We start from the raw sequence: 13386 nt of genomic DNA, 5'->3' as shown, positions 1-13386 counted from the left end.
CAAAGACAGGCGCTAAACCGCTGCGCCACCTAGGGATCCCCTGTTTTGGGTTTTTAAAAAGATTTTATTTATTTATTCATGAGAGACACAGAGACAGAGACAGAGAGAGAGGCAGAGACACAGGCAGTGGGAGAAGCAGGCTTCCTGCTAGGAGCCTGATGTGGGACTTGATCCCAGATTCCAGGATCAGACCCTGAGCCCAAGGCAGACGCTCAACTGCTGAGCCACTCAGTGTCCCCACAGTGGAGTTCTAGATGGACCTAGATGATGTCAAGAATAGATGGATCTTATGATTCAAAACAGCATTTTGGGTAACAGTTAATTCTCAGGATTAAAAAAAATTGTTTTGTGTTTTAAAGTGAACCACTGCCCCAGTATGAAAGTTTAATCTCCTAAAACCAGGGCTTTTGAAATCATTCAACTCTGGAAGTGATCCAATGAACTTGTACTGTCAGTGACTGAACCCTGCCACCAATGATTTCAGAGTTCAAAGTTCAAATCACAGGCTTCAAGAGTTTTCCACCCTAAGAGCAGAGTTCCTACTCTTTCCCTACTTTCCCATCTTCTATACAACGCTTTTTCCCTCTCCAAATACCCCAGCCAGTGGCTTGGGGTGACAAGCTGATGTTTAAAACTTCATTGCTTGGAAAAAGGTCTTTTTTTTTATCAATTTAAGGAATTAGCACCTCTAAGACAGAACCATCTGCTTATATATATGCTCCAATAAGAATCTCCTTCTTGGGATCCCTGGGTGGTGCAGCGGTTTAGCGGCTGCCTTTGGCCCAGGGCGTGATCCTGAAGACCCAGGATCGAATCCCACGTCGGGCTCCTGGTGTATGGAGCCTGCTTCTCCCTCTGCCTGTGTCTCTGCCTCTCTCTCTCTCTCTCTGTGTGACTATCATAAATAAATAAAAATTTAAAAAAAAATCTCCTTCTTCAACCAGTTTCTATCCCCAAAATGGCAACTTTGGTAACTTATTAACTGGCTTAGTTCTTTGTTGGGAACAACATTAAGCTCAGGCAGGGGACACTTGGGCTTATAAATTTCAGGCATTCACAGCTTTTAAACAGTCTTTCACAGTCCTCATTTAGCTTGCCAATGACTTTTTTGAAAAGATAAAATATTCTGGACACAGAACCAAATCGTCAATAGTTTACTCTTTCCATTGTTTCACCATTTCCCCAATTAGGCACCAAATTTTAACAAGAATGATCCTACCCATCTCTATTCCCTCCCACCCCCATCCTTCCCACTCCCAAATAATACACCAGTAGTAGCCAAAAACTACACACATGCTACACTGTAAAAATGCAAAGTTAACACTATTGGAAAGAAGGCTCTGGGTTGTGCAGATGTGCTTTGAAAATCTACTGTATCTCCTGTTCTCCCACACACCCATCTGTAAATTTTGTCTTTCATGGAAGGCCCTTTGCCTTTCTCCGCAAAGTACAGAATGGGCTGTCTTGCAACACTTCTCTTTCTTCCCCTTCAATGGGATGGGTGTGCAAACTACACAGCATGGAAACGCTTTAAAGCACTTGGGCTGCTGTAGAGCCCAGAAATGGTACTGACTCTTCAAAAGACATCTTAAACCACCTCTGTGGTGTCAAGACAAGTAGAACTCCTTCTCTCCCCACGTGAAACCCACAGTCAGGGCAGCCCAGGTGGCTGAGCTTTTTAGCGCCACCTTCAGCCTAGGTCATTATCCTGGAGCCCCGGGATCGAGTCCCACGTCAGGCTCCCTGCATGGAGCCTGCTTCTCCCTCTGCCTGTGTCTCTGCCTCTCTCTCTCTCTCTCTCTCCCTCTCTGTCTCTCATGAATAAATAAATAAATAAATGAAAGAAAGAAAGAAAGAAAGAAGGAAGAAGAAAGGAAAAAAGAAAGAGAAAGAAGAAAGAAAAGAAAGAAAGAAAGAAAGAAAGAAAGAAAGAAAGAAGAAGAAGAAGAAGAAGAAGAAGAAGGAAAGAAAGAAAGAAAGAAAGAAAGAAAGAAAGAAGAAAGAAAGAAAGAAAGAAAGAGACCAACCACAGTCAGATGTGACAGGAGAGTAAATTCTTGTCATCTTTTTTGTCATCATCCTCCAAGGGGTAACAATACCATGTTAGTGTTTCCTCATAGAAGTACATGACCACCTGTGGGCACTTGACATTGGCTTCCGTGTCAAGGACTAGGTCAGGCTCATCAGAGTTTTTCCATTTCATCAGGGACATGAGTTATCCACTGGAATCTATAGTATCAATAATCCTCTCTGGCTTCAAACCCCAGGCAAAGCCTCTGGCTTTTCTGATTCTTCTTCTGCTTTGGTTTGCTCTCCATTCCCCTATCTTCAGAACCAGATTCAGCTTTGTGCTTACCTCACTGATTATCTGTCTCATGTGCTGTTTTCTGTGATGAGATCAGGGCAATCCAGGTTCTCTTCGGACTCCCACATGTTAACCTCACCTCAGAACCCCTTCCACTGCAGGAGGTATTCCACTTTGCCCTTTACCATTTGACGGTCAAGCAGTTTTTCCACCCCGTATCCAAACAAAAAACAAAAGAGCACCTCATCTAGCATCTCCTCCACTTTCTTCTTGTTTTGGGTCATCCCCCTAGTGCCCACCAGCTTTCTAGTCTAAACGGTGACACTCCTCAGAGCAGTACCCAAGAGCCAGAGAGGAATCAGAGCCTTGCTACTGGCGCATTGATTCTAGTGGTCAGGGAGAGTGGTACCCAGAAAAGCAACAAGCCTGTGGCTACAAGTCAAGGCCCTCACTGAAGCAGCATACCACAGGCCCTGGCCAGCTGCCCTGAACTCAGTTAACAAGAGTATCCACTCACTTGTTGATGGGACTTTTCAGTAGTTTCTAGTCAGGCCTATTATGAATAAAGCCACTCTGAACATTCACCCAGAAGTCTTTGTGTTAACATATATTATTTCTCTTGGGTAAATACCCAGAAAGGGGATTGCTAGATTGTGTGGTAAATGTATATTTAACTTTATAAGAACTGCCAAAGTAAAAAAAAAAAAAAAAAAAAAAAAAGAACTGCCAAAGTAGTTTGCAAAGTAGCTGTATCATTTTGCATTCTCGTCTGCTATTAGGTGAGACTTCCAGTTATTCCAGATATTCACCAACACTTAGTATTGCCAGTCTTTTTAATTTTGGCCATTCTGATGTGTGCATAGTGGTAACTAAGTATAGTTTTAATTTGCATTTCCTTGATGACTAATGTTGAATGTCTTTTCAAGTTCTTAAGGTTGATGTCTATTTTCTTTTTAGTAAAGTGTCTATTTTTTATTGTGTTGTCTTCTGTTATCAGAGATCTTGATATAATATGAACACAAGTTTGTTTGTTTGTTTTTGTCAGGTATGTGCTTTCTGAATATTTTCTCCTAATCTGTGGCTAGACTTTTCATTTTATTAATTTTGTCTTTTGAAGAGCATATTTGTTTTTTTTTTTGTTTGTTTGGATAAGGTACATTTCATCTTTCTTTAAAATTTTTTAGTTCATATTTTTTAAGCCATCTAAGAAATCTGTGCCTACCCCAAAATTGTAAGGATTTTCTCCTAGCACTGATAAGATTTAATTTTTACATTTAGATCTCTGATAAACTTCAAATGAAATTGTGTGATGGTATGAGGTAGGGATCAAGATAATTTTTAGCACAGATATCTAATTTTCAGCAATATTTGTCAAAATGACTATCATTTCCCCATTGGACTTCAAGAATAACTTGCCCCAATATGTGTGGGTCTATTTCCAAACTCCTTATATTTCCTTCCATTGCTCTTCCTTTTTAAAAAATATTTTATTTATTTATTCATGGGAGATAGAGAGAGATAGAGAGGCAGAGACACAGGCAGAGGTAGAAGCAGGCTCCATGCAGGGAGCCCGATGTGGGACTCAATCCTGGGTCTCCAGGGTCACACCCTGGGCCAAAAGCAGCGCTAAACCACTGAGCCACCCGGGCTGCCCTCCATTGCTCTTTCTGTGTATCCTCATGCCAGTACCATTATATCTTGATTACTTTATACTAAATGCTAAAGTCAGGTAGTGCAAGTCCTCCAAATTTGGCTATTTGAATTTCTTTGCATTTCCTGACCTTTCATTGAGCTTCCTGGACTTACAGGTTAACATTTTTCAGGAACTCAGAAAAACTTCTGGCCATCATTTCTTCAAATATATTCTCCCTCTCCTCAAACTTTCTAGGGCTCCAATTGTATATCTATGAGACTGCTTGATATTAACTCACATGTTACTGACACTCTGTCCTTTTCTCAGCCTTTCTTTTTTGCTTCTCTATACTTCAATTTGGATAGTTTTTATTGCCCTGTCTTAAAATTCACTAGTATTTTGTTCTCTAATGACTAATCTGCTATTAAACCTATCTGGTGTTTTGTTTATTTTTCCATTTAAGATACTGTATTTTTTAGATCTAGAACTTCCATTGGTTCTATTTTTAGTTTCCATTTCTCTTCATATAATATTCATGTTTTTCTTTAATTCCTTTCATATTTATAATAGCTTTTGAAACGTCTTTTAGCGGGGTTCCTGTGTGGCTTAGTTGGCTGAGCATCTGCCTTCTGCTCAGGTCATGGTCCCTAGGTCCTGGCGTCCTAGGGTCAAGCCCTGGGTTGGGCTCCTTGCTTAGCGAGGAGTCTGCTTCTCCCTCTCCCTTTGCCCCTCTTCTCTGCTCTTGTGCACATGTGCTCTCTCTCAAATAAATAAATAAAATCTTTCTTAAAAAATATTTCTACTGTTAACTATGGCAGGGAGGAGGGTGTCCTGTTTCTACTGATTTACTTTTCTCCTGGATAATGATTACCTTTTTTGAGATCTTTGTGAATTTCCCATGTTCGACAAAATCTCTTCCCTCTAATGGGTCAAAACACAAACGTATCCCTACCCTGGGCATACTTCCATAGTTATTTCCTTTTCACATTTCTATTAGTTGTTATTTCCTTGGTAGTTAGTTGTTTCTGCCAAGCCTTCGTGGAATTCACCCTGTGCATGAATAACTTACAATTTAGCCAAGAATACAAGGGAACCCCAAGCAAATTTTGGGAACTATTATCTAAATAGTTTCTTCATTTATGGCATTTCATGGAAAATTCCAGACATTTCCATCTCCTAGAACTTTGGTGTCTTTCTCCTCAACTTGTAGAGACACCTATGTTTTTTTGGATTTTCTCTCCCTATACCACAGTCCAAAAATTGCCTCTAGGTATAAAGATGGGATACATTGTAGGATTAACCTCAACTTTTCTTCTCTTAAAACATTATCTAATATTAAAAATAATTGTTTCATAAATTTTGTCCAATTCTAGTTGTTTAAAATAGGATGGCTAGTCTGATACTAGTTATTCTGTTATGGCTATATACAGATCTCTTGTTTTTTCACGGTTATGGTAACTCATTTTTAAAAAGTGAGAACATATAGGAATTAAAATGTAATAAAAAGTGTATTTGTGGCACTTTCCCATAATGAAGAAAACATGTTTAAGTAGGAAAATGGATTCTAATCCTAGCTATTCCAGTTGATCTATTTTGCATAGGGCAGCTAACTTCTCTAAGTCACAATTTTCTACGTTGCTTAATTAGATGATTTCATAAATTCTGTGATCTTAATGTTAAGGATTATCTGCCCTTAAGGATCATTTGTAAATAAATCCAAAAACCAAAAATTCTCATTTGCTTTTATTACAACTGAGGAAACACATTCCTGCCCGGCCTTCCTCTTAGGTTTTTATTCAGGAAAAAAAATTCTGACTACCAATTACTTATGGCATTCCAAAATAATCCAATTCTATAATCCTAAAATTGACAATAAATAGAAGACATTTGGCTATTCATGGTCCCTTGAAAATAAACTACAGTATCAAATTCCATATTTTAAAAAAAATCTGCTTTCATATTTTTAAATCTGATATTAATCCCCGGTATGAACACTAGACTAATTTTTAAAACAATAATAGTATCAATGGGCTTTTCCTCACCTATCATAAAAAATTCTTTAAAGAACTTCTAACATACTAATTATGCATGACATTCCCCTGTTGAAATCCATGGTGAGCATCCTGAATCAAATTTTGTTACTTCAGGTACTCTCTTTTGAATCTTTTAAAATGTTCTCTAAATTCTTTAACCCAAACTATTGGAAAAAATCTCTACTATTACAGTTACTGATTTGTGTGTGAACATTACGTAATAATACTGTATTTTTTAAAGTTTTTATTTATTTATTCATGAGAGGCACAGAGAGAGAGAGGCAGCGACATAGGCAGAGGGAGAAGCAGGCTTCTCAAAGGGGCTCCAGGATCATGCCCTGAGCCAAAGGCAGACACTCAACCGCTGAGCCACCCAGGCATCCCCATAGTAATGCTATTATGCTATATTTTTTATTGAATTGTAGGTTTCTTAAACTTATTTTCTTTTTTATGATTTTATTTATTTGACACAGAGAGAGAGAGAGCACAAGCAGGGAGAGCAGCAGGCAGAGGGAGAGGGAGAAGAGGCTCCCTGCTGAGCAAGGAGCCCAATGCAGTGCTCAATCCCAGGACCCTGGGATTATGACTGGAGCCAAAGGCAGATGCTTAACCAATTGAGCCACCCAGGTTCCCTTAAAATTGAACATTTTCTTGAAGTCTTTTCTTGTTTAGGCTTACTGAGTTATTTTTCCCAATTAACAAATGTGAGCATGGGTAGCCCAGGCGGCTCAGTGGTTTAGTGCCACCGTCAGCCCAGGGAGACCCACGAACGAGTCCCACGTCGGGCTTCCTGCATGGAGCCTGCTTCTCTGCCTCTCTCTGTGTGTCTCTCATGAATAAATAAATAAAATCTTAAAAAAAAAATGTGAACATCATAAAAGTCTGGGTTTCCCTCTAATTTAAGGGCATCCATAATTTATTTATACACTGACAGTCACATATAAGATATTCTTTCAATCTTTATGTGGTTTTTTAGTAGTAACAGGGAAAAACCACTATAATGGAATATTAAATATTAAATACAAATATTACATACATACAAATATTAAAGGAATGTTTATTTCTTCTAAGTCAGAGTTGCCACATGGACTACTCCCTGCTAACTTGTAGAATTTTTCCTCTTCCTGATTTCTTAACTCCATGCACTAGTTCAGAGTGGTCTAATTTCCCATAACTCATTTTCTATGTCATATAACTTATTTTCCTTCTCTCATACTATATGAGAAATATGCTAAACAAACAAGTAATCTATGAAGATTTCCATTATCAGTAAATTTGAAGTTTTAGAATACCAGAACAAGAGTTCTTAAACTTAGTAGGGCTAAAAATCATCTGGACACATTTGTTGAAATTCAGATTCCCAAGGCCAACACTCGGGAAATTCTTAATTCAATAGGCTTGGAGTGCGGGCCCAACAGTTTGAATTTTTAACACACAGTTCAGATAATTTTGATGCAGGTGTCCTATGAACCATACTTTGAGAAACACTGCAGACCCTTTGTCTGTAATAAGTATCTTATGTTTCCAGGTGACAAAAAAAGGTATTCTGTTCTCACTCAAGTAGATTGAAACTATGTTTTCCAAATAGAATGTACAAACCCCATCGCAATGGGCAAAACAATCCATTAGGGTAAGACGATATTAGAACTATCTTTTCATCTAAAAAAATCAGCTTTTTTAAAAAAAAAATCTTATTTATTTATTCATGAGAGAGACACACACAGAGAGAGAGAGAGAGAGAGAGAGAGAGAGAGAGGCAGAGACACAGGCAGAGAGAGAAGCAGGCTCCAAGCAGGGATCCTGATGTGGGACTCAATCCTGGGTCTCCAGGATCATGCCCTGGGCTGAAGGCGGCACTAAACTGCTGAGCCACCCAGGCTGCCCTCAGCTTTATCAATGTTAAATAAAAGACCGATACTTGGCATTTTAAAAAAGAGAGAGAATATAGGACGCCTGAGTGGCTCAGCAGTTGAGCATCTGCCTTCAGCTAAGGGAGTATCCCAAAGCTCTGGGATCAAGTCCCACATCAGGCTCCCTGCATGGAGCCTGCTTCTCCCTCTGCCTGTGTCCCTGCCTCTCTCTCTGTGTCTCTCAGGAATAAATAAATAAAATCTTTAAAAAGAGACAGAGAAAAAAAATTAAAAGAGACAGAGAGAGAATCAGAAAAGGAATTCCAGTAACAAAAATTCTGTGAGACAGAGGAAAAATAAGTTAAGAAGTAATTAATTCAGCAGACCAGAAACTTCAAAACTGAAGGTAGCAGAAGTAAACTTGCTTTCTAGTACAAAATTCCAGAAAAGCTCAGAAATTTGAGCCATCAGATACCTCTAAAAAGTAGGTTGAAAATAAGCTCACTATTTCTATAAAAAGGAGTTAAACCTCCAAACACCAAGTATCCAGGCAACTATACGTCTGTCACCAGAAGAAAAGACAGGAGATTTGGTCTCTGGAGAAGCTAAACCACAGCTCTGAAATCAGAGGCACCAGGCAGAGCTGAGAATGAGGGCAGCTTACTGAAAATAGGGGAATTAAATGAAAATCTACATACTGAAAGTGCAACTCCTAGTCCCCTTCTCCACTTGACTATGAGATTGCTCAGATTGGCAGATTCTAGCTGGAGAAACTGATCAGCCCCAGAGTAAAGACATACAAACACACAATTAGCCACACCTCTCAACCTAAAGAAAAGCCTAGACAAAACACTCGCCAATGCAACCCATGCCTCAGTAAGACACCCCTATGCTCAAGAGCTTTTCAATAGGTGTTGAGTTCTTCACTTTTAAATATTGATGGAAGACTAACCCATCTTTAAGAAATCTGTGAAACATGAAGGACAGAAAACAAAAACAACAAACAAAACAAATACAGGAAACAGAGATAGTGCAGGAAGCAGAAGCAAAAATATTCATTGGGTTAGAGGGTAAAGATAAGGAAATCACGCAAATAAGAAAATTAGAAGTTCAGTTCTAATCCAAAATATATAAATAGGAGTTCCATAAAACCAGAACAGAAAAAGAAAAGAAAAAAGATGCTGTCAAAGAAATAATTCAACAAAATTTCAGAAGAAAGAGGGTAAGACTTGACTTCAGACTGAAAAGACATCTGAATGAGTACCTAGCACATCTTGGAAATACTTGAACACTGGGAACCAAGAGATAATTCTAAATGTTTTCAGAGGGAAAAATTAAAAGCAGGTCACCTACAAAGGATGAGGAATCAGTATGGTATTAGACTTCTCAATAGCAACACTGGGAACAAGAAGCAATGGAGCAATACCTTGAGCATTTGGAGGAAAGAATGATTTCCCAAGATCTTAAAAAAATTATATCCTATGTTCTCTTTCTTAGAAAGCAACTGAATATGTGTCCAATAGACTAAATGAAGACAAAGGAAGATTAGAGAAGTAGGAGAGAGGGATCCCACAGAGGATAGAGGGAAAGAATCCGCAGGTTGAGGGTGAAGGGACATCCGAGGATATAGGTTATGGAGAACAATCAATTCAAATTGGACTGAGAGGACAGGGCACTTTTTCATTGTTTCATTTCTTCATTATCTTTTTCATTGTTCTCTTCACCATTACAATCTAGTGCCATTTGTGATAGTACATGGAAAACCAAGCAAAAAAACACCAAATGGGTAAGATATAACTATTAACTGCTAAGAAAAAAATAAGTATTTCTCATGAAGAATGGTATCCTAAATAATAAAATAATTGATACAGTTAACACTACTTCTCTGACAAGGAATCTAAGAGATAATTAATAGAAAATAAAACTTAACCACCATCACAATGTTAACATTAAAAAGTTACATCTCTGGAGCAGACATTTTTCATTTTCCATTAACTTTGCATCTTGTGCCCAGAAATTTTTCTTTTTACGTTTTCAACCCCTGGATACATATGTTTAGCCTATGCCCCACAGTTGCAGGTGCTGTGTGATTATTAAACCATACCAAGTAATTCTAAAGCCATCTGCTTTAGAATTTAGTTTCAAAGAGATGGGCCATAGTTGGGATAGCTTGAGTTTAGTGAAGAAATATATCACTTTGGCTTTCACTTCAAAGCTCTTAATTAATTAACTTTCTAAAATAAGTATATGGATTTCCTTCTGGTTTTGCACTCTTTTAAGAAAAATAAGCCATTTTCCTATGGCTCTATTCTGAGCTCAGAGAAGACTTTTATGCCTTAATTAACTTATTATAACACCATCTTCAATAATTTTCTCTTTATCCCACTGCAATAGCCTTCACCAAATTAGGAGTCTTGTACATCCTATTTTAATACTTCATAATAACCTAAAAATAGCTTCTAATCCCTGAATAATATTTTATCATAAAAAAGAAAATAATTTGTGTTTCTCCTGGGACCACACCACTTTTTTATTCCTGTTATTGACTTGGTAGTTAATTTATAAATATGGTATTATCTTGTGATTACCAACTAAACTCAAACTTAAAATTTTATTTACAAAATAATTAGCTGGTCTTACTTTTTCCCTTCAAAAAATTCTATTGAGGGCAGCCTGGGTGGCTCAGCAGTTTAAGCGCCTGCCTTTGGCCCAGGGCATGATCCTGGAGACCCGGGATCGAGTCCCACATTGGGCTCCCTGCATGGAGCCTGCTTCTCCCTCTGTCTGTGTCTCTGCCTCTCTCTCTCTCTCTCATGAATAAATAAATAAAATATTTTAAAAAATTCTATTGATACTCAAGGCCCTAATTCTCTTGCCTTTTATCCTTTACCTAGTTCTTATAAATGATATTTGTTTATTTAATATTTTTTATTTGAAGTATAGTTGGCATACAGTGTTAGTTTCAGGTAGGTGTACAACACAGTGATTTTGACGGTTCTATGAATTATGTAGTGCTCACCAATATAAGTGTAGTTTTCATCTGTTATCACACAAAGTTATTATTATTGATGCTGTATTAAAAGTGATATTTAATCAAATATTTACAAAATGCTTATTACTGAATCATGTCCTGAATTTTATAAATCATGAAAAGTCATTAAATTTTATAAATTGTAAGGAAAAAAATAAGCTAAAGAACTGCTTGATCATCGAGTTTTAAATAAATTGCTCTCTAGAGTCAAAAAAGTAAAATAGCAGTGACATTTTTACTTATACTCAACCTTTCATCTAAGAACATATAATCTTTAAGAGTGACTATTACCCTCATTTTACCACCATGGCATAGAATTACAAAGATTGAACTGAAGTGAACTCAAGAGGTTATCTAATCTAGCTTCTATCTCCAAGAATGACTGCATTTTAACAAAACCAAGAGATATATCCATGTTTTCTAGTTTTCAAAATCTCCAGGGGAAGATGTTACAACTTCCCTTAGCAATTTGCTCTGGTGTGTAATATCCCTTGTTTTACTCATAATCCAAATCTGAAGATAAGAAGGAAATAAAACCTGGTTTCCTAGATTCTCAGTAAGTACTTTTATCCAGTTGTGGTTATGAGATAACCACAAAAATAAAAAGATGAAGAAATAGATATTTAAATAAGAACAATCTCCAATATCTAGTCAACTATTCACCTGGTTCAACCAACAGTCATTTTGAAAATAATCTGACATGATAAAACTATTTATACCTAAATTTATTTCATAATAAATGCCTCCCATTAGTAAGAGAAATAATTTCTAACTACTAGATGTATATTTATGAGTTCTAAAGATAATAATAGCATATATTTATTTGGAACTTTCTGGGTGCTGGCACTTCATGCATATCATATTGAATCTTCATGTCATTTCTGTGAGATAGGCACTATTGTTATTACCATTTTTTATTTTTATTTATTTTTAAAAATTTTATTTATTTATTCATGAGAGACAGAGAGAGAGAGGCAGGCAGAGACATAGGCAGAGGGAGAAGCAGGTTCCAGGCAGGGAGCCCAATGTGGGACTCGATCTGGGGACCGTGGGATCACGCCCTGAGCCGAAGGCAGATGCTCAACCACTGAGCCACCCAGGCGTCCCTATTCCCATTTTTTAGATGAAGGCTCTGAGACGGTAGGGTGTCCAAAGTCTCATAGATTCAATGACAAAGCCAGGATTAACACCTAGACAATTTACTTGTGTTTCACGGTCTCTCCAATACATACTTAATACATTTTAGTTGTTATTATTAGGTGCTTTAAGATTGGGTTGAAAAACTCTTATCTGTAAAAAAAATTTTTTTTTTCTTCAAACTTTCATTAGTTCCTCCAAATTTTTGTCAGATCAAAGATGATATGGGAAATATACACATCCCTTAAAAAAGATATATTTATATGACAAAATTTGTTTCTTAAAGTTTGCTGTATTGTTTCCTAATTTTTCTTAGACCCATCTAGATTTGCTTTTAAAAATGCGTATATATGCTTTTAAAAGGAATCTTGGTTATTTTGGCCTTTACTTACTCATTTAAGAAGCAAGGGTACTTCTAGGTCATATTATTTTTATTTTTACTTTTTTAAAAAGATTTTACTTATTTATTCATGAGAGACACAGAGAGAGAGAGAGAGGCAGAGACACAGGCAGAGGGAGAAGCAGGCTCCATGCAAGGAGCCTGACGTGGGACTCGATCCTGGGTCTCCAGGATCAGGCCTGGGCTGAAGACGGCGCTAAACTGCTGAGCCACTCGGGCTGACCCCGGTCATTTTTTTTTTTTTCAGTCTTATTATTTTTAAATAAAAAGGAGCAGATTCTAGATTTGAGCTAGATTTGATGGGCTTCAATCTAAATATTTTATAAAATATTATAAACAACTAGAATGTTCTCTAAGTGTAAACATACCTTTTAACTAAGTAAATGGTCAGCTATGTTAGCCAAAGATGATTTATGTACAGTAAGCATGCTTCTAAACAGTTAAAGTTCTGCATTTAATATAATATCTTCGTAATATTTCAGTTTATTAGTTGACACTGCTATTTTAAGGAAAAACCAACACATTTCAAAAGCCATGAAAACTTTGAAATTTAATTTATACTTTAATATTTCATACAACATTACCTTTTTTATTGTTTCCTTTCCCACTGTAATCTCATGCCCATCTTGTCCCATGCCATTCTTAAAGAACAGAATTCGGACCGAGGTCTTCTCACTAAGTTTCTTCATTCTAACAGAAAGAACAGGCTTGGTTTTCTGTCTTTTAATATCAGTAGGAAGCATCAGCCCATTCATTGTCCAAGTTACTTTCTTCATTAACAACAGATGGTCTAGAAGAGAATTTTTTTTTAAAGTCAAGTCAATATTTGGCTTCAAAACTAGAAATGGACACACCATACTTCCCTTCCCCCTCTTACCTATATCATATACACTGGCCAGTCTCCATTTAGATGCTGGTTTTCTGAAATGCTACCACCAGCTTCCCACTAACCGTGACATAAGCTGTAGCAAGCTGTCTGCTCTGATAGCCTGCATAA

General features: G+C 37.3%; 1 protein-coding gene and 1 pseudogene across 22 annotated transcripts in view; both read right to left on the bottom strand.

Moving 5' to 3' along the window:
• DCDC1 (doublecortin domain containing 1) overlaps positions 1-13386 on the bottom strand; it is a 482427-nt gene that overhangs the window by 413249 nt on the left and 55792 nt on the right. For 21 of the 22 annotated variants that reach the window (XR_007403614.1, XR_007403613.1, XR_007403622.1 and 18 more), the window contains one exon: positions 12974-13179. Coding sequence is in view for 3 of the 22 variants with exons in the window: in XM_035701486.2 (XP_035557379.2) it covers positions 12974-13179 (206 nt within the window). In the remaining 19 variants the exon portion in view is untranslated. Of the gene's footprint in view, positions 1-12973; positions 13180-13386 lie in introns of those variants that run through there. The other variant, XR_007403633.1, reaches the window with a different exon arrangement.
• LOC112663084 (chromobox protein homolog 1-like) lies at positions 2033-2589 on the bottom strand (annotated as a pseudogene).

This window comes from Canis lupus, chromosome 18 (assembly GCF_003254725.2).
Source record: "Canis lupus dingo isolate Sandy chromosome 18, ASM325472v2, whole genome shotgun sequence".
Lineage (NCBI taxonomy): Eukaryota > Metazoa > Chordata > Mammalia > Carnivora > Canidae > Canis > Canis lupus.
The sequence above is the reverse complement of the archived record's forward strand: the minus strand, read 5'-3'. Positions and strand labels throughout refer to the sequence as shown.